Source organism: Sorex araneus, chromosome 4, assembly GCF_027595985.1.
Source record: "Sorex araneus isolate mSorAra2 chromosome 4, mSorAra2.pri, whole genome shotgun sequence".
NCBI lineage: Eukaryota > Metazoa > Chordata > Mammalia > Eulipotyphla > Soricidae > Sorex > Sorex araneus.
The window spans coordinates 47,679,719-47,699,667 of NC_073305.1; the positions used below are offsets into that span (position 1 = coordinate 47,679,719).

Sequence of the window (19,949 nt, forward strand, 5' to 3'; positions counted from 1 at the left end):
GAGTCTGGCAAGCTACCCGTGGCGTATTCAATATGCCAAAACCATTAACAATAATGAGCCTCATTCTCCTGACCCTGAACGTGGCAGGGACGAATGGAGACATTACTGGCTTGAGCAAATCGATGAGTAACGGGATGACAAGTGATACAGTGATACTTCTAACCTTGTTTTTTTTTTTTCATATATAGCTTTACATATAAGATTAAATAAGTAATATCATCTGTTCCAGAGTAATACTTCAGTCTAGCCATAGTTTCTTATTTTTTGGTGTCTTTTTTTTTTTTTTTTTTTTTTTTGCTTTTTGGACCAGGAGTGCTCAGAACTTATTCCTGGCTCAGTGCTTTGGAGTCACTTCTGGCAGGGCTTGGTGGATCATATATGGTGCCAGGGACTGAACCTGGGTCAGCAGCATGCAAGGCAGGTTTTCTGCCTGCTGTACTCTCTCTCCAGCCCCTCCCTCTTTTTTCTTAGTAGATTATACTCCATGAGAGCTAAGTGGCAGGAGCCTGGCTTTAGAGCCTCATAGGTTTCCACAAAATGATACTCTTAAGAGGATAGCAGTGACTTCAACTTGGGGATTGACTAATGTTCAGCTATTTTTATGCATCACTTCTTAGTGTTCATCTGCTTTTATGGATTACTTCTGAGGAGATTTACTCTATATGATTTCGAATCTCTCTGAATGTTGTCTCCTGGTATGACCCATGATATTGCTTCTGGCATATAATTAATTCTAACATATTCACACAGTGCTGGATTTTTATGCTGAATGCTATTTGAGATTATGCATTAAGTTGATTCCCCAGTATTCAGTGTGAAAGTTTCAGAGTAGAAAAATATTTAATGGGGTTGTGGTAATAAGCATCTGTTCTCATTGTAAGCTAAGAAGACCCTTAATCTTTCTGTCACATTACCTCTTTGTGGGTAGTACTAGGACTCAAGCCCAATGTTTAGTTTAGAGTAGTTTGTGGCAGTTCCTACTTCCAGAAGACAGCACAGCTGTGGACCTGGTGGGGAACCAGATTACCTTGCGTTTGGGAAACTTCTCAATCAAATGTTGTCCCTTTCAGCCAGAGCCTTTCCACCTTGGCTCTCATCGAGGAGTTCCTAGGGAAACGTGAAGTACCCTGTATATCTTGTGCTGAGGGACAAGGAGTACAGAAATGGGTTCGAAACGTCAGCTATTTCCGTGAGTTTATTGTTGCTTTGTTCCTAAAGCCTTACTAAGCAAGGTTTCCTAAAAGGTTTCCTTTCCTTTTTCCCTTTTCGTCTCTTTCTCTCTCTTCCCCCCTCCTCCTCCCTCTTCCCCTGTCTCTTACTCTTCTTATCCACCTCCTTCTCCCCTTCCCTCCCATCCTCTGTCACATGCCTAGGAATGACTGGTTAGTGAAGGAACAAGAAAAGATTGAGCATTGGCTACTGTGTTTGAAACACTGTTCTCATTGCACTTGGTGTCAGGGATCTTGGGTGAGAAAAGAGAACACAGACAGATAGAAAATACAGGCCCTTTCTTTATCTGAGATTAGACAGCATGAAAACAGCTAGGAAATAACACTGATTGAGTACATTAATTGGGGGTGCTAGTGTTTTTGAGTAATACAGTTTTGTTGAGGGGGGGTCTTAATTTTGAGGAGAATGTAGGCTGAGAAGGAGTGATAGGAGTATCAAAAAGTATAAAGGAAATTAGGATCCTAACATAGGGCATGGGCAACCTCAGCGTGGAGTGCTGTGAAATAAAGGGAAGAAAAGTGATGAACCCTGCACTTGAGACACAGCAACTCTAAGATGCAGTGCACCCCAGTTGGGATTTTAAGGGCAGAATCATCATGGTGGGATGATTAGTGAGAATTTCTGAAAGGGGAAGAACTTTCACTAGATTTACAAGCTGAAAATTTCAATACCTTGAGCCAGTATGACCCAAAGATCATCCTAGGTGGAAGGGGCAGAATGAGCAGGGGTCTAGATGATGCATTTTCTATGAAGAGATGTCATATCTAAGGGGGTAAACTGGTTTTCTACTTAAAAAGTATTTTTAAAATATTATTGAATCACCATGAGATATATAGTTACAAAGTTGTTCATGATTGAGTTTCAGTCATACAGTCTTCCAATACCCATCACTTCGCCAGTTGGAATGATTCACTGTTTTCCTCCTGCACTGCAGAGCAGTATTACATTGCTTGACTATACTTCAGTTTATTTACTTATTACCTATTGATAGGTTATTGTCTAAATTTTAGGGTTATTAATAGCTTTTGGGGGTTGGGTTTTAGATAGACGTAAAACTACCATTGCACTTTCCCCCACACCCACGCACACATTGAAACACTGTGGTTTACAAAGTTGTTCATGATGATATGTTACAGGCATTCAATATTGCGGCACCAATCCCACCACCACTACCACCTTCCCTCCACCATTGTCTCCAATTTCCCCAACTACCCCTCAAGTCTGCCCCCAGAGCAGGCCCACAATAATACATTTTATATTGCTTGTTACCAATAAATTGCTAACGTAATGATCAAAAAATTTTTCCTTAGAAGAAAATTAGTGAAAATTGTTGTGTCTCACCATGGGCACACTAAGTCCTTGTCTGAGGGATTTACTAAAGCTGTTGTTAAAAGTTAAACCATCTGTGTTAATGTTTTTGTTAGTAGAGACTGCATGCTCCAGGAAATTCAGAATTTTTAATTGGAAGGTGACTTTGGGGGGTGTGTGTGACTGTCAAGGCTTCCAGGAGTGCAGGGAGGTGCAGGGAGATAGTGCATCCCTGTTCCAGGAAGGCCTGGAGTTTTCAGTCCCAGGGACCCACGTACGTGAGGTTTTCTGTGTGGCTCAGTCCTGCGGAGATGGAGTCCGGCCAGAGGCATGGCAGAAAATAGTTTTTGAAAATAGAAAACGTTAACTTTTTAAAAGTATTAGTCACAAATACACAGAGTAAAAACATCTAAAATATGTGGTATCATGAGAGGGGTTAATATATGAAAAGACCCCTTAAGGAGTGGTAATGAAAAAAAAACTTGAGAAGTATTCACCTCAGGCATTCACTGCCCAAATATTAACATTCAAATCACATTTTTTTACGGGGGACTGTCGTGTGGAATGTAGGATGTTGAGCATCATCCTTGGTCTTCACTCACTAGATGGCAGTAATATCCACCTAATTATAACAACCAGAAATATCCTGTGTTGTTGCCAGATGTTCCCTGTGGAGTGAGAGGGAGGCGAAGCCCATGTAGAGAATCACTGACCATAAAGAAAGGAAGAATCAGGAGCTGATAAGGGACTGGACAAGAGAGGGTCTAATTGGTGAGAAGACCCCCAAATAGGGTCTGTCCTGGAGGCTTGTCTTAATTGTATCCTTGCTCAGTGAGTCAGGGATGAGCTTTGCTTGGAAAATATGGGAGCTTAATTGGATAGGCAGTTTGGGGTGCTGATTGATCAACTAAGTGACCTCCAGTATTAAACAACTCAATTAGTATTGAAACTTAGTAAATTAGTTCTCCTTGTGATATTTCATGGTTTTGGCTTTGCTCTTTTATTTTACTAAAGATAACACATTTTGCTCCTCTTATTAACCAAAGTCTATTTTTTCTCCCTCATTTGAGTTTCTCCATTTTCATTCATATTTCCCGTTCCACTTCATGTTAATAATGTAACTTCTTGGTGGGTGGTGGACCATCACCCTATCAAAATATAAAAACCCTTTGTCCCTCTACACCAAGGCAGAGAGATCACACTGAACAAGTGTTTACCAAGTATCCTTATTTAGGGTGATTCTTGTTATACATACTGAGTTTAGGAAACTTATCCTTAGAATTAGCCCAAAGCACAAAGGGAAAAAATAATTTATTGTCAATGAGAATCACCCAGGATATTTCAAAATTGTAGATGCCTAGTTTTCACTTAGACAATCTGAACATTGTAATTTTATTGTTTTGTTTTTAAAGCACATTTTCCCAGGGACCAAAAATGGTATAGGAGGTAATGCAGTGGCCTTGCATGGAGCTGACCCTGGTTCAATCCCTGGCACTGCCTAAATTGCCCACGCACTGCCAGAGGTCTCTCTTGAGCACAAGTCATGAATTGCCCCATTGCACTACACACACACACACACACACACACACACACACACACACACACCACAAATGATACTGCTATTGTAGTTTTCTTCTTTCTTAGGGCTAGATGGAAGCACCCCTGCCTTTGAGAGGGAGCGGCTCATTAATCAGTTCAATGATCCCAGCAACCTGACTACCTGGTTGTTCCTTCTCTCCACAAGGTGAGTTGATCCTGACAGGAGAGGTCAGAGCAATTGGCCACTTGAGCAGATACCCCAGAGGATAATCCAAGTTCTATAGGAAGAGATTTTCTCAGGATTGACTTGGTTTTTTGAGGTCAGAGAGGAAATCCCAAAAGGAGTTCTATTAGAAAAGCAATTATGATAGGGTCTTTAAGAATTTCAGTAACAATGGCCATTAATAATTTTTTCTCTCAGTAATGTTCTGAGGCTTAAAGTAATGGTGAATGTGAAAATGCTTTGAAAAGTAGAAAGTGGAGCTAGAGCAATAATACAGCAGATAGGATGCTTGCCTTGCACGTGGCTGACCCAGGTTTGATCCCCAACATCCCATATGGTTATCTGAGTACCACTAGGAGTAATTCCTGAGTGTGGAGTCAGGAGTAGTCCCTGAGCATTGCTAGGTGTAGCTCCCCCTGTTTCTCCCTGCCTCCCAACACAAAAGTAGAAAGTGCTGGGACCAGAGAGATAGAGTAATGAATTACTCTACTGCATGCTTGCCTTGCATGCAGTTGATCTGCGTTCAACCCCAGCACCATAGAGGGTCTGTAGGAGTGACCCCTGAGTGTGGAGCCAGTAGTAAAACCTGAACACTGAAGGATATGATGTAAAAACCAGAAGGAAAACATTGAAAGTGTTAAGTAGGGGAAAGTGAGAAGGACTTGTGGCATTGTTTGTCTCTTGCCAAGCAATTTGAAAGCTGTGTTGCCTTTTATCATTAGAATGTTTTTGATAGGGCATGAATCAGTTGTTTTCCTCAGTTGTTAAAACAAAAACACAAGAAACAGCTGTGTGCAGATGTTTCCCTTCACCAAGGACCTTCTTCACTCTAAGGCAGGATGTGGGAGGACTTATTCATCATTGAGAGTTCTTAAGCATCAGTGCTTATAGAACATATTCTTCATTAGGAGAACAGCAGAACCCTTGAGTATGTTGAATTTAACAAGAGGGTGAGATTACACTAGGAGTCACAGGATAGAAGAGTTTGGTGAAACCAATTTGAAAATCATCTTTAAGACTAAAGGCTCTTTGACTGTTGGTTTGTATTTTATAGGGCTGGATGCTTAGGTGTGAATCTGATTGGTGCCAACCGAGTAGTGGTGTTTGATGCTTCCTGGAACCCTTGCCATGATGCCCAGGCAGTATGTCGCGTATACCGTTATGGCCAGAAAAAACCCTGTCACATCTATCGGCTGGTGGCAGATTTCACCCTGGAAAAGAAGATCTATGACCGTCAGATTTCCAAGCAGGGCATGTCAGGTGAGCTATCTTGCAGGCTCAAGAGAGAGACATAATACTATAGGCTGGCACCTGATAATATTAAGGGTCAGAAGGGAGGGACTAGATATGGAATACATTAGGCCTCCAGTGTTAGAAAGCTAGCAGTTCCTCCCTTCTCATTGTGATTAAAAGAATTGCTTAAGAGGAGATTGACCTCAACTTGTTGAATGTAGATTTAATGATAAGAACCATGACAGTTGTGTAGGTTTTTCTTAATGATATTCTCTTTCACTCCTTCCTCTTTAACTTTCAAATATGGGTTGACTTGAGGTGATTTAGATATCAGTGACTGTTACACCACTTACACCCTTTGTTCTCTCTGCCAACATTTTAGTGCTGTTTTTGTTTTTTGTTTTTTTTTTTTTCCATATACTGACTTTTCGCATGTCTTCTCCCTTCTAGATAGGGTAGTAGATGACCTCAATCCAATGCTGAACTTTACTCGGAAAGAGGTGGAGAACCTGCTGCATTTTGTTGAGAAGGAGCCTGCTCCCCAAGCATCCTTGAACATAAAGGGAATTAAGGAGCCAGTTCTGCAACTTGCCTGTCTGAAGTACCCTCACCTCATCACCAAGGTAAGAAAGTGGCATGCATATATTCACCAATACTGAGTCTCCTTTGAGGTTTATTTGGGAGATTTGTCCTTAATTTAAAGTTTTGTTTCATGTGAGCAACTTGACCTTAGCTGATTCTTTATGGTGGTGTTGGTGTGGAGCTCACACCTAGAACTTAATAAGGGCAGAAGATGCTGGGAATTGAACTGAAGGGCACTGTAACAGCAAAACACTTGAGCCACATGCCCACCCTCTTAGCGGGTTCTTTTCCTTCCCCCAGTGCAGGCTCTTTTACCACCTCCAGCCGCCTAAACCCACCTCTGACCTGGTCCTATGAGTGCTGGGTTTAGCCATATGGGCTAATTTGGTCAACGTCAGTTTTCCGAGCAGAGAGAGAAGAAATTCTTAAATATAGTTTAATTCTCTGAACTTTTTATTTTAATATGGAAGGCATAAGATTGTCAGGCACTGATCCTAGGTTACAATGGTGGATCATATTTTTAACAGAAAAATAGTGAGCCTTCCTGTTTGTCTGTGAGCAGGGTCTTTGCTACTGCTAGAGATGCCCAGCCCTTTTTTGGTTTCAAAGTGAGGCTCATTGTATTATCTGTCATGTTGGCACAAAGATTGGTGGTAATTAAATCAGTATCCTCCTGTGTGTCCCCAGGAGCCTTTTGAGCATGAGTCATTGCTCCTTAACCGAAAGGATCACAAGCTGACCAAGGCTGAGAAAAAAGCAGCAAAGAAAAGCTATGAGGAAGACAAACGTACATCAGTTCCCTACACCCGCCCATCATATGCCCAGTATTATCCTGCCAGTGACCAGAGCCTGACCAGCATCCCTGCCTTCAGTCAGAGAAACTGGTAAGTCCCTGAAAGAGGAAGAAGGTGCTGCTGGGCCAGGCCCATACTTTTTGACTGGAGTCTTTTGTCCACTTTAAACTGGCAGGTTTTGCTTTTTGATAAGGTGCCAAAGTGGTTCAGCAGTTCTGGTATTTTAAGTGGTCCTGGCTGGAAAAATTAATTGCTGGCTTTGTGCTTCATTTCTTCTTTTGAAAGGTAGGTTCCCAAACACAGGCGCAGCCTTTCCAGACAGCTGCCCCATACCTGTAAAACTTTGGTCCTAGGACTAGCTTTGCAGGGACGTACAAGGGTATAAGACAGATTTTTGAGTCTTGGATTGCATTCAAGGAAATTCTGCTGCTTCTTTTGAAATTTTATTCTATGATGATGCATGAGCCTGAGCAAAAAAAATATTTTTATTCTTTGTAGTATATATCCTTTAGAACTGTTCAGAGCATAAATAGGATGAAAACCAAATATCAGGACAAGAGAAGCTCTTTGTAAGAAATCAGTTATCTATGTTTAATTTTTAAGTTAAATTTTTATTAAATTTCAAAACTAAGTGTCCCACAGTTTCTACCAGTTCAGCTCTCAGACTGACTTACTTGCTTTTGAGTAGGGGACTCCACTGGCTGCTCTTGGCTGGCTGGGCTGGTGGTTTAATGCAAAATCCAACGTTGCAGTGCTGCACAGATCCTGTGTGGCCAAGGGTTATTTGGGCTACCCTGGCAGTACTGAGGCTCTCCAAAACTGCAGCTGGCCATTCTCTGGGAGTAGGTCTTGTGAAGCCTGGGATTGAACTGCAGTATTTTCTTCCAATCTATGTTTGCATTTCTAAATTACTTATCTTCACATCAGTATAATTGTTATGTTTGAAATGAATAGAGTTAAAACTTATGAAGAGTCAATGTTTTTTTTTTAATTGAATCACCATGAGATAAAGCTTTTATGTTTGTTTCAGTCATACAGTGATTGAACACCCATTCCTCCACCAGTGCACATTCTTCCTCTCCCCCCCATGTCCTCAGTAAGCCCCCTCCCTTTCCAGCTCTCCCCTGCCTCTATGGCAGACAATTTCCCCCATACTCTCTTTCTCTACTTTTGGGCATTATAGTTAGGTTCAATGTTTTTAAAAACAAACAACTTGAGCTATGGCACTACATTCCCCTGAATTCTGCCAGATGTGGTACAAAACAACATAAAGTGCCAAATCAGGGGCTGGAGCTTGCCTTGCATGTGGCTGACCTGAGTTTTATTCCCGGCAAAACACACTGTCCCCTGAGCACTGCCAGAAGTAATCCCTAAGTACAGAGCCAGGAGTAAGCCCGATCACAGCCGAATGTGGCTCAAAAGCATAAATGTTTCCTCAGAATGAGATTCTGAGGAACTGAAACCATGTGACATTTTATGTAAGATGTTTAATTTGGGGCTAGGAATGTGGCTAGTGGTAGAGCATATGTCTTGCATAAGTAAGATTCTGGGTTTGATTCCTAGCAACTTAAAAGAAACAAAAAGACCTTTTTTTTTGGTCGGGGAGGGGGCATGGTGCAAGCGGAAGTGATAGTACAGTGGTTAGAGCATTTTCCTTGCACACAGTCATCCTGGGTTCAATTCCCTGCATCCCATTTGGTGCCCTAAGCACCACCAGGATTAATTTGTGAGTGAGAGCCAGGAGTAACCTCTGGGGATTGCTGGTATGGCCCCCAAACAAACAAAAGATTCATTTTTTGGTGAGTGAATTTCTACTTTTTATGTACAAGATACATTCAAATTGAAAGTAATTCTCTCAAATTCTTCAGTTTTCCATTATCATTTTGTAAGATACTGTTGGCTGGGTGATTCTCGTTTCTTATCCTCCACCCATTTTATCTCTCTTCCGGGCTTTTTTGTGTTACAATAGGAATGGATTAAGCCTGATTTCAGTAAGAGGAAAGCTGTGTGGATGGGAGATGGCAAATCTGCTGGACTGTGAGATGTCAGCTCCTTTTCTAACCCAGTCTGGCACCAACCTCTCACAGCATTTGATAAATGATATCATAAGCCTGCTGATCACTGGTCTGTCTGAGTATATGTAAGAAGGCCTTCCCACCAAAATTTCTAGCTCACCCAGAGTAAGGATGTTGACTTTGGTTCTTATACTTTTTGACTTTGATCTGGGGACAAGTGTCATTGGCATCTGACCATGGCATCTGACCAGGACCTCTAACTCTTAACAAGTTAACATGGGAGCACATTGAGGAAACATCCCTCAGATCTGTTCTGTCTGGGATTGTGAAAGTCTACAGCATCCTGAGCTGTCAAAGGGGCCTGCAACCACCTGAGAGAATGTGAGTGAGCCGTCTTGGAGACCAACGCCAAGAGCGGAGTGGTGGGAAAGTATTTTTTCATGTAATGTTCTTTAGTATGATAGGAAAAATAGCACTCCAAGGAGGTCTCATCCACAGGTTTAAATACTAAAGATACAGACGTTACAGAGCTTAGAAACAGAGTCTTAATTTTAAAAAAATCTTAGGAGTAACTTTCTCAAGGTGTCAACATCCAGTTTATTTTTTTAAATTATTTTTTCATTTCAGTCATATCTATTTTATTTTTGTGTGTTGTCACTTTCTTTTAAAATTTTTTTATTGTATAAAGTACAATATTTGGGGCTGGAGCGATAGCATAGCGGGTAGGGCGTTTGCCTTGCATGCAGCCGACCCGGGTTCTAATCCCAGCATCCCATATGGTTCCCTGAGCACCGCCAGGGGTAACTCCTGAGTGAAGAGCCAGGAGTAACCCCTGTGCATCGCCGGGTGTGACCCAAAAACCAAAAAAAAAAAAAAAGTACAATATTTGATTACATATAATATTCAAACACCAATCCCACTATTATATCTTCCTACCACCATATTTTGGGTGTTTCCATGAATCCCCAATTTCTTCCCTAAAGTAGAACCAAAATATATTTTTTGTATTGTTTGTTATGAAAAACCGCTGAAGGGGCTAGAGTGATAGCACAGCGGGTAGGGCGTTTGCCTTGCTTGCGGCCAACCTGGGTTCGATTCCCAGCATCCCATATGGTCCCCCAGCACCGCCAGGAGTAATTTCTGAGTGTAGAGCCAGGAGTAACCCCTGTGCATGGCTGGGTGTGACCCGAAAAGCAAAAAAAAAAAAAAAAGGAAAAGGAAAAGAAAAACTGCTGGAAATGTTACAAAAAAGTATCCTTAGTGGAGAGAGTGAAGATTGTTGTATTTCACCCAGGGGCCATTAAACCTTTTTATAAGAGTTCATTAATGTGTTGTTAAAGGTTGAGCCTTGTGTGCCTTTTAAATATGTATCTGTAAAAAAAAAAAATGTATGTTTTCCCCTAAGATTTCCCCCTAAGTTGCCTCCTACTTTGAACCCTATCAAATGTGGTGTGCTAATCTTGGAGTATGGGTAGTGTGTGTGGTTTGAAGTATCACACAGCAGTGAATGCGACTGCACGGTCCAGGAATAGATTCACTCGTGGGTGATGCTCTGCCTGAGATGTGGAGAGCAGCTGTGGGCATGGTGGCGGCTGGGTTCTGGATGTTTTTGGCTGGATCCAGGGGTGGGGAGGGGTCTTACTTGCCTCCCTCTGGGGCACCCCGAGTGAAACAGCTTGGCGCGGGCTCCGGCAGCATGATTATAGCGAGCATCACTAACATCCAGTTTAAAGGAAGGTGAAGAATGAGGAATGAATGCATTCTTGGTCATCAGATATATTTTCTCATGTTGGTAATAACAGTACACAGCTGGTGCTCAGGCTAGTCAGGGCCATGTTCAATTTAGAAGCTTGGCTTTTGTGCCCAGCATTTTGCCTACTCCTACTTGTAAGGTGATTATGACTAGGAAGATGCTTTGAAAATTGACCCCAGGAAGAGCTCAGTGCAAAGCAGAGGAGAGGCATCTGCATTACTTACTGAGACTTGTGGTCTCACAGAGTAAAGATGATGGTTACATTACAGTAGCCAATCTCTCATGATCACTTGGCATTATATAACCCTTTCTTTTTGGGCATGTGGGAAAATTCCACCCACTTTTCTTCAACTTAGTATACACTGAGGTCTGAAGAACTTTTCCTCCCTTGTTACATTTTTGCCTTTTTCTAACTACCCGGCAAGGACTAATTCCTAATGTAGACAGTTCAAATTCTGAAGGAGCAGATGTAGTCTCACATCTTTTGAAAGGTGCTAATCTGCTGACATCTGAATTTGTACTCTTGAGAAGCTTTGTTTTTCACTACCTCTGTCTGCCACTCTGTCTCAGTCCTGCCTTTAGTCTCCTTTTGAATTAACCTTACCCAGCAGTTTCTTCTGACCTCTCACTTATCAATAAGGGTGCATAATGGGGAAATTTGGAGAGACTACAGCATTTGCAAAAAGGTAAGTAAGGCAATTTTACCAAACTCCCTTGGTGCATTTGTCTGTTTTCTCAGGCAACCAACACTGAAGAGTGATGAGAAACCTGTGGCCAGTGTTCGTCCTGTACAATCCACTCCAATTCCCATGATGCCACGACATGTCCCACTGGGAGGCAGTGTAAGCTCTGCCTCTGGCACAAATCCAGCTATGAACTTCCCGATCAACTACCTGCAGCGTGCAGGAGTCCTTGTGCAGAAGGTGGTCACCACAACAGGTTAGAAACTTCTGGGTTCCATTCTAGGAATGCTCTCCCTTTCAAAATTACTTTAGTTGTTCAGGAAGTAGTTATTATATACCTTTTGTGTTCTGGGTTCTTAGCACATTGGCACTGTAGTTAAAAATAGAGAAGATAGCAGTCGCTGATTGAGGAATTTACATTGGAATGAAATATTTTAAGAATTGGGGCTGGGCATGTGGCTCAAGTGGTAGGGCACATGGTCTACATGCTTGAGAAACTGGGTTCCATTTCTGGCACTAATGACCCTCCTTCCCCCAAGTACTGCTGTGTATAGCCCTGGTTTACCCTACACAGCACCAGACCTGATCATCATCCCCCTCTCCCTCTCCCCCCCCCACACACATACTACACCCACCCTGAGCATCACTCAAGCCCTTACCCCTACTGCAACATGCTTATCGTAGCCCCTAGATTTGAAAAGAAGAATAGCACGGAACTGGTTTTCTTGACTGTGATGGGTGGAATAGAATGAGCACTTTATAGATTGTTAGAAGTGTCACTGACATTTAGGGTTAGTCTATAGGACAGCTGGTCATAATGAACAGCTGTCACTCTCTACATAAATAGACTTGAATAGCACTTGTTTCTTTCTTTGTGAGTGTGGAATGAGCATGGTGGACCTGTGGGCAGTAGAAAGAGGTAAGCAGCCTACTGTCCATTGACTCTATGGCTCAGGGAAGGCAAGTGTTTGATTATGCTTTTTTGATTTGTTGTCTAGAAATAGTTGCAACATATAAATTGTCATGAAAATAACTGATTTTTTTTTCCATTGTGGAAATAATGCCCTTTGTATAAAATTTGAAATGAGTAAAGAAACCTTTCCAATAGAAAGAAAGCCTTCTAGACTTGCTTTGGCAACCCATATTCTAAAATTAGAATGATACAGAGGAAATTAGCATGGCCCTTGTGCACAAGTGACATGCAAATTTGTGAAATGTTTCATGTTTTTCAGAGACAAATCTGGTATATAGTATTTGCTTCTTTACTGTTTTTTTTTTTTTTATTGTCTTTGTTTTTTGGCCATACCTGGCACTGCTCAGGACTTACTTTTGGCTCACTGTGCTCAGGGATTATGCCTCGTTGGGCTCCGGAGACTATATGGGGTGCTGGGGATTGAACCCAGATGGGACTTACACAAGGCAAAAACCCTACCCACTGTACTATCGTCTGATCCCTGATTTTTCTTTCTTTTTTGCTTTTGGGCCACACCCTGAGGTGCTCATGACTTACTCCTGGAGGGCTCAGGGGATTATATGGTATGCTGGGGATTGCACCCAGGTTGGCTGTGTGCAAGACAAGCACCATACATCGCTCCAGCCCTGATTTTTCTTTCTTTTTTTAAAATTGAATCATAGTGAAATAAACTGTCACAAAGCTATTCGTGATTGGGTTTCAGTCATACAATGTTCCAACACCCATTCCTCCACCAGTATACAATTCTCACCACCAGTGTCCCCAGATTTTCTCCCACCAGCCTCTTGTACTCGACGCGCGCGCGCGCGCGCACACACACACACACACACACACACCATCTTTCTTCTCTCTCTCTCTCTCTCTCTCTCTCTCTCTCTCTCTCTCTCTCTCTCCTTATGGTTTGTAATACAGGTACTAAGAGGTCACCGTGTTTGTTCAGGGTGTTCAGTATTTTTTGTAGAGTGCAGCTGGAGTAGAATTTTTTCACTGGGTAGCAACTTTGGGATGTGGACGTGACTGCAGGGCTTCGGTAAGTACAGGGAGGTTGGGAAAAGTAGCCCATCTCGACCTGGAGATTTCTATCACAAAACAATCCATATTTTTAGCAGTATGTCACTAAGGTCCAGTAGAGCATTTGCCTTGCATGTGGCTGACCTGGGTTCAATTCTCTGCATCCTATATGGTCCCCTGAGCACCACCAGCAGTAGTTACTGAGTGTGGAACCAGGAGTAACTTTACCCCTGAGCATCGCCAGGTGTGACCCAAAAAAAAGCAAAAAAAAAAAAAAAGAGTGCTGAGAGAGAGAGAGAGAGAGTGCCTCTTGTAATCCTCTTTCATTACTAATTCTTGAATACATTTTAGTTAGCTGTGGCATAATGTCCAGGATGAGGCTACTTTTGGTGCTTAAAGTTATACAGAACATGCAGGTAACGTTAGAGAAAAGAAAAAAGTAGCCATAGAAAAATACCATTGAACTAGAACTTTTCCATATTATGAAATTTTACTTAAATCAAGGGAAATGGATCAGGAAGTTTGCCTGTTTCTTATAAGTTTCTTTGGGGGCAGGATAGAGAGATAGTAAGAGGTTAAGGTGCTTCCCTACATGTAGTTGACCCTGTAGCCTCTGAGTACTGCCAGGTGTAGCCCCAGAACAAAATTAAAGTTTCTTGTTTCTATAGTATTCTTCGTTTAGACTTAGGAGAGGGGTCATACTTGCTTCACTTTCTTTGATTCTGATCCCTGTTCCACTGAGAGGCTCTTAGGGAAAATAGTAAGGAAACCGGGGTTATCAACTGCATTTTCTTTTCTTCCATAAGTCAGTCCCCATGAAATCTAAATTTGAGGTCTCTGTCTTTACTAGATATTGTTATTCCTGGACTTAACAGCTCCACAGATGTACAGGCAAGAATTAACGCTGGTGAGAGCATTCACATCATTCGTGGAACAAAAGGTAAGCATCTTATCTTTTTATGGAGAATGAGTAGACATAGTATTTGTGTCAACGTTAGTTTATTGATGGTGATGTTATCAGTTAGGAAGGAGTGCTTGAGGCATTCTCCTGTCCCCATTTGATGACTTACTTATAGACTAGAGCCAAAAGCTATATTCTGGCTGAACTGGGCCTTATTTTTGACCCTGGTTCTCAATGATTACAAGGTACCCCTCACCAACAGCCCTCAGAGAACCTTAAAAAACAAAGTTTAATACTTAAGAGACCCTGGGGAGTACATGACAAGCAAGAAGGTGACATAAGGTGGTAGGGAGAAAAAGAGCAAGAGAAAGTGTAACAGGTCACTGCCTTTATTAGGACTAAGGGTAAGTTGGGTAGGCTTCAAGAGTTAATTTTTTGTTTGTGTCTTTGAGCCACACCTGGTAGTCCTCAGGACCTGCTTCTGGTTTTTCACTGAAGGATCAGTCCTGGCAGGCTTGGGGAACCATGTGAGCGCTGGTGGGTATGGCCCCCCAAACCAAACAACAAACATCAACAAAACAGTTCATTCTTTGTTGAAGTTCGAACTTCACCAGGGAAATGGCTCATTTCTAAAGTGTATGCTTTGCATGCATGATGCTAAGACCTGGATTTAGTCCCTCACACTGCAAATTACATTTAAAAAATAAAGTAACAGGAATTCAGATGTGGAAAGGGAAGGCAGGGTTACCCAAGTTGTCAGTTTCTAGGTCATGTAGAGCTTTCTGAAAGGGGAACTTCACGGGTGGGTGGCCTAGTTCCTTATCTAGTAGTTTAACTAGTAACTATGTCTTACAGTTATTTATTTCATGTCCATACCAAGTGATACTGGGACTTATGCCCAGCTTATGACTCGGGTTACTCCCAACAGTGCTTGGGGGACTGTGGTACCAAGATCAAGTCCAGGATTTCTGCATGCAAAGCATGCGTTCCAGCCCTTTGAACTATCACCTTTGCCCTGGTATTTTATATTTTTTAAATAAATATCTTGGCAATCAGAAGTTTATTATCAAGTATTACACTACACACAGGGAGACCTGACAGTAGAGGGGAAAGCTATGGAATGGGTTATTACATGATATTTATAATGCTTACAGTAACAATGTGTGTTATTGTGTAATTGCTCACTTTCTGTCACTAGCTTGCTCTCTTGCCTCCCTAGCAGTGCTCAGGAGTCATGGCGGGGCTGTACCTGGCAAAGCTTGGGGGCCATGTCATTCCCGTGACCAAGCAGGGCTCTGTGCCACACAAGACATGTGCCTTAACCACTGTATTATCTTGTATATATTGTGTATATTGTGTATGTTGTGCAATTTCATCTACATATTTTTACTCTACTGCTTGTAACCTTTTCTTATGCTATTTCCTGAATAACTGTCCCATGTTGAGCTCTATGAGGTTGGCCATTTTCTCACTTGTGAACATCAGTGTCTAGAACTGCTTACAGGGTGGTTATGTGATTATGAATTTGTGGAATAGGTGAATAATTATAACTTCCACAGCCCAGTTGCTGTATTTCTCATTTCAGAGGTCTTGAGAAAGGATATATAACTATTTCCCAGCCCATGATGCCTAAGCCTAGGATTCTCTAGGATGGCTGTATTTATTGCATGTTCTAACATTCCTAACATTCTTCCTTATGTTTCTTCTCAGGGACATATATTCGTACCAGTGATGGGAGGATCTTTGCTGTTAGGGCAACTGGCAAACCAAAGGCTCCTGAAGATGGTCGTATGGCTGCCTCAGGTACAGTGGCTTCCACTGTCTGTTGAGTTACACAATGTTTTGATTTGCTAATGTGTACCTGGCTCACAACTCAAAAGGTATAAGAAAGGAATAAAGTAAAAAATAAATATGTATTCCCCCCATAACTTGTCATCCATTGTTTCTTCCTGGAGGTTCTATATTCATTTATATTTCTTTTCTTTTTTTCTCTTTTTTTATTTATATTTCTTGATATAGTCTAGTATACAAGAACATGTATGTGTGTCTAAGTGTATAGTACAGCAGTACATTTTGCCTTGCACGTGCCTGATCTAGGTCCAATACCTGGCACCATGTATAGTCTCTTGAGCCCCTCCAGGAGTGATCCCTTAGCTGAGTCAGGAGTAAACCTTGAGGATTGTCAGTGTGGCCCCAAAACAAACAATACATATGTAATTTTTCTTCATATTTTATAACAAATGCTAACAGTATAACCAGTTTACCCCCCCCCTTTTCCCCCTGACCTGGCCCTATTGATTGTCTTAAAAACTCACTGGTAATATCTTACTGTTTTTATTCTTACCATTTTTTGTAGATGTGCCTAATTTAAGGTTTGCATAGGATGCCATTAGAGGATATAACACATTATCAGGTTCTCTGCCCTTGAATGTTTAGATTTTTATTTCACTGCTACAGTACTGGTTCATAGTCATGTTGGTGTATCTATAGGATAAATCCTAGAGGTACATTTGCCAGGCCAAAGAGTGTGTGAGTAGCATATTAATGATGTGAAGAGCTCTTGCCAAATTCCATTCTCTGATAATAGTTCTTCTCATTTATTTTCCCACCACCAAGGTATGTGAGCCAGACTGTTCTTGTTCCCAGGTTTTATTATGGACATGTTCATACACATAGATACGCTGAAAGAATAGCATTGTGAGCATTCATGTACTGTGCATGTACATCCAATAACTGTTCTTGTTCTCATAAATTTGTCTTCTATTTGATCTACCTTTAAGTTGAAGACATCATATTACAAAACCTTCAGTACTTCAACTTGCTTATTCTAACATTAAGGACATTCTCTTCAGGCTGGAGTGATAGTACAGCAGATAGGGCGATTGCCTTGCATGCGGCCAACCCATGATCAATACCCAGCATCCCATATGGTCTCCTGAGCACTGCTAAGAGTAATTCCTGAATGCAGAATCTAGAGTGACCCCTGAGCATCGCTGGATATGGCCCATAAAGGAAAAAATGAGAAAAAACAAAGGATATTCTTTTCTCTTTCAACACCATCATTATACTAAAAAAGAGTTAATAATTTCATGATATTTTCTGGATCTAGGCCATATTCAGGTTTCTTTATTTTCCCAAAATTTTTTTGTTATGGTTTTGGCTTTTGTTTTTAAGTAAGCATGGACTGCTTGTGGAGGAGGTGCGGGGAGCATTTGGGGCCACACTCAGTGGTTCTCAGGACGTACTCTTCTCTCTGCACCCGGTGATCACTTCTGGTGGTGCTTGGGGGACCATACAAGATTAATCCCAGATCAGCTGTGTGCAAGTCAAGCAGCGCCTTACCCTCTGTACTACAACCCAGCCCCATGGACTGCTTTTTAAACTTCATTGTTCTCTTTTCTCCCACCTGCCAACAAAAAAATTTTTTTTTGTTCAGAGAAAGGTTTTTTTTTTTTTTCTCCGCTTTTTGGGTTACACCCAGCAATGCTCAGGGGTTACTCCTGGCACTGCTTAGAGGACCATATAAGATGCTGGGGCTTGAATGCAAGTCAGCCGCATGCAAGGCAAATGCCCTTCCCGATGTACTGTCACTCTGGCCCCTCAGAGAAAGATTTTGACTAGTGATCTTTTAGTGTTTCCTCTTCATTATTTTTGAAGAGTCATCTTAGTGGAATTTTATAGATTGGAGAATCAGGGATGAGATAATGAAGTTCTGTGTCTTGTCATGCATAGATCTACTTCCTAGACCAAGTGTTTTTTCTTTGGGACTGGAAAAAATTGGGTGTTATTGTGTTTTGTTTTGGTTTTCTTTTTGGGTCACACCTGGCAATACACAGGGGTTACTCCTGGCTCATGCACTCAGGAATCACTCCTGGCAGTGCTCAGGGGACCATATGGGCTGGGAATCAAACCCAGGTTGGCGGCGTGCAAGGCAAACACCCTACCCGCTGTGCTATCACTCCAGCCCCCAAAATTGGGTGTTATTGTTGGTACATCAAACTATTAGAATTTGGGCACTACAGGACAGGATTTTTTTTTTTTTAATGGAATTTTCTCTTGTACCCTCCTCTGTCTAGCCATTCTGGTTCTGATATACATAATTTTGCCTCCAGGTTCGCAGGGGCCTTCTCTCGAGTCCACAAGCAACGGCAGACACAGTGCCTCATCACCTAAAGCCCCTGACGCTGAGGGGCTGGCCAGACCCGTCTCTCCAGACAGCCCAGAAATCATCAGTGAGCTCCAGCAGTATGCAGATGTGGCTGCTGCCCGGGAATCCCATCAGAGTTCCCCAAGCTCCAATGCTACCCTTCCTGTTCCCACAGCCCAACTTACGGACAGCAGTGCTGTTCCTGGAACAACTCTCGGGACTGAATCTCGACATGGGGGTCATTGCCTCAATAGCTCCCTCTTGGTGACTGGCCAGCCCTGTGGTGACAGACAACCATTGATGGACTTAAAGAGCCACAAGCGAAAATTGGCCACACCACCTGCTGCCCAGGAGTCAGTCCGCCGGCGGTCTAGGAAAGGCCATCTGCCAGCCCCCGTGCAGCCGTATGAACACGGGTATCCAGTTTCTGGCGGGTTTGCCATGCCACCCGTCTCCTTAAACCATAACCTCACCCCTCCCTTTACCTCCCAGGCTGGGGAGAACTCCCTATTTATGGGCAGTACCCCCTCCTACTACCAGCTGTCCAATTTGCTGGCAGATGCCCGCCTGGTGTTTCCAGTGACTACTGACCCTCTGGTGCCAGCAGGCCCCGTCAGTTCCTCTTCCACGGCTACCTCAGTCACTGCCAGCAACCCTTCCTTCATGCTCAACCCTTCTGTACCAGGGATATTACCCAGCTACTCACTCCCATTCTCACAGCCACTCCTGTCCGAGCCGAGGATGTTTGCGCCTTTTCCTTCCCCTGTCTTACCCAGCAACCTTTCACGGGGCATGTCTGTCTACCCAGGCTACATGTCCCCACATGCAGGCTACCCAGCTGGCGGCCTTCTTCGGTCCCAGGTGCCTCCATTTGACTCTCAAGAGGTTGCTGAGGTGGGGTTCAGCTCCAATGATGATGAGGATAAGGACGATGATGTTATCGAGGTCACTGGGAAATAGCTGGGGAACCCCTCTCTGCCTCACTCTGGGGCTCCCAGCAGGTTGCCTACTAAGCTGGAAGGCAGTGTTCTGGGCTTTCTGAGAAAAGGGCACTTGGCAGGAGGGAAAGGAAGAGGACAAAGAAAGATGGTTGACCATAGTGCAAGGCTCTGTTGCTTGCTGTTTAACAAGAGAGGCAAAAATACCCAACAGAGCAGCAATAGTGAAATATCAGGGACCCAAAACAGGAATGGAGGGACAGGGCAGCCTACCTCTCTTCCTGCCTGCCTTGCTTATGCTGTCTGCTTGCTTGCTTGCCCATCGGAGTGTAGAAGCTCACATCCCACTTCTGTCATTGGGAACATTTCTCTCCCAAGAGCTGCCTTACTGGGTGACTTAGCTTGACCTGGAGGGGAGGGGAGGGAGGGAGGGTGAAAGATGGTGGGCAGGAAAAACAGATTGACTCCACATGAAGTGGAATCTTTTACGGGGTGAAAAAAAAAAAAGCAGACCAGGTATGTGTGTGCATGTGTGCGTGTGTGTGTGTTTATGTACATACATGTATGTGACAGCTAGGGTGAAGGGGGGAGGGAAAGGGGGAGGGAGGGACTAAGGGGG

General features: G+C 42.8%; 1 protein-coding gene and 1 non-coding gene across 2 annotated transcripts in view; both read left to right on the plus strand.

Moving 5' to 3' along the window:
- Window positions 1-19,949, plus strand: part of LOC101555744 (RAD54 like 2) — a 118,986-nt gene that overhangs the window by 59,019 nt on the left and 40,018 nt on the right. Inside the window, exons 14-22 of the mRNA XM_004615204.2 lie at window positions 1,071-1,189; window positions 4,183-4,282; window positions 5,355-5,560; window positions 5,984-6,156; window positions 6,803-6,999; window positions 11,417-11,616; window positions 14,195-14,284; window positions 15,956-16,048; window positions 18,358-18,808. Of these exons, the coding sequence (XP_004615261.2) occupies window positions 1,071-1,189; window positions 4,183-4,282; window positions 5,355-5,560; window positions 5,984-6,156; window positions 6,803-6,999; window positions 11,417-11,616; window positions 14,195-14,284; window positions 15,956-16,048; window positions 18,358-18,808 (1,629 nt within the window). The remainder of the gene's footprint in view (window positions 1-1,070; window positions 1,190-4,182; window positions 4,283-5,354; window positions 5,561-5,983; window positions 6,157-6,802; window positions 7,000-11,416; window positions 11,617-14,194; window positions 14,285-15,955; window positions 16,049-18,357; window positions 18,809-19,949) is intronic.
- On the plus strand, window positions 12,484-12,589 carry LOC129404578 (U6 spliceosomal RNA). The gene has a single exon (XR_008629970.1). It is a non-coding gene; the product is annotated as a U6 spliceosomal RNA (small nuclear RNA).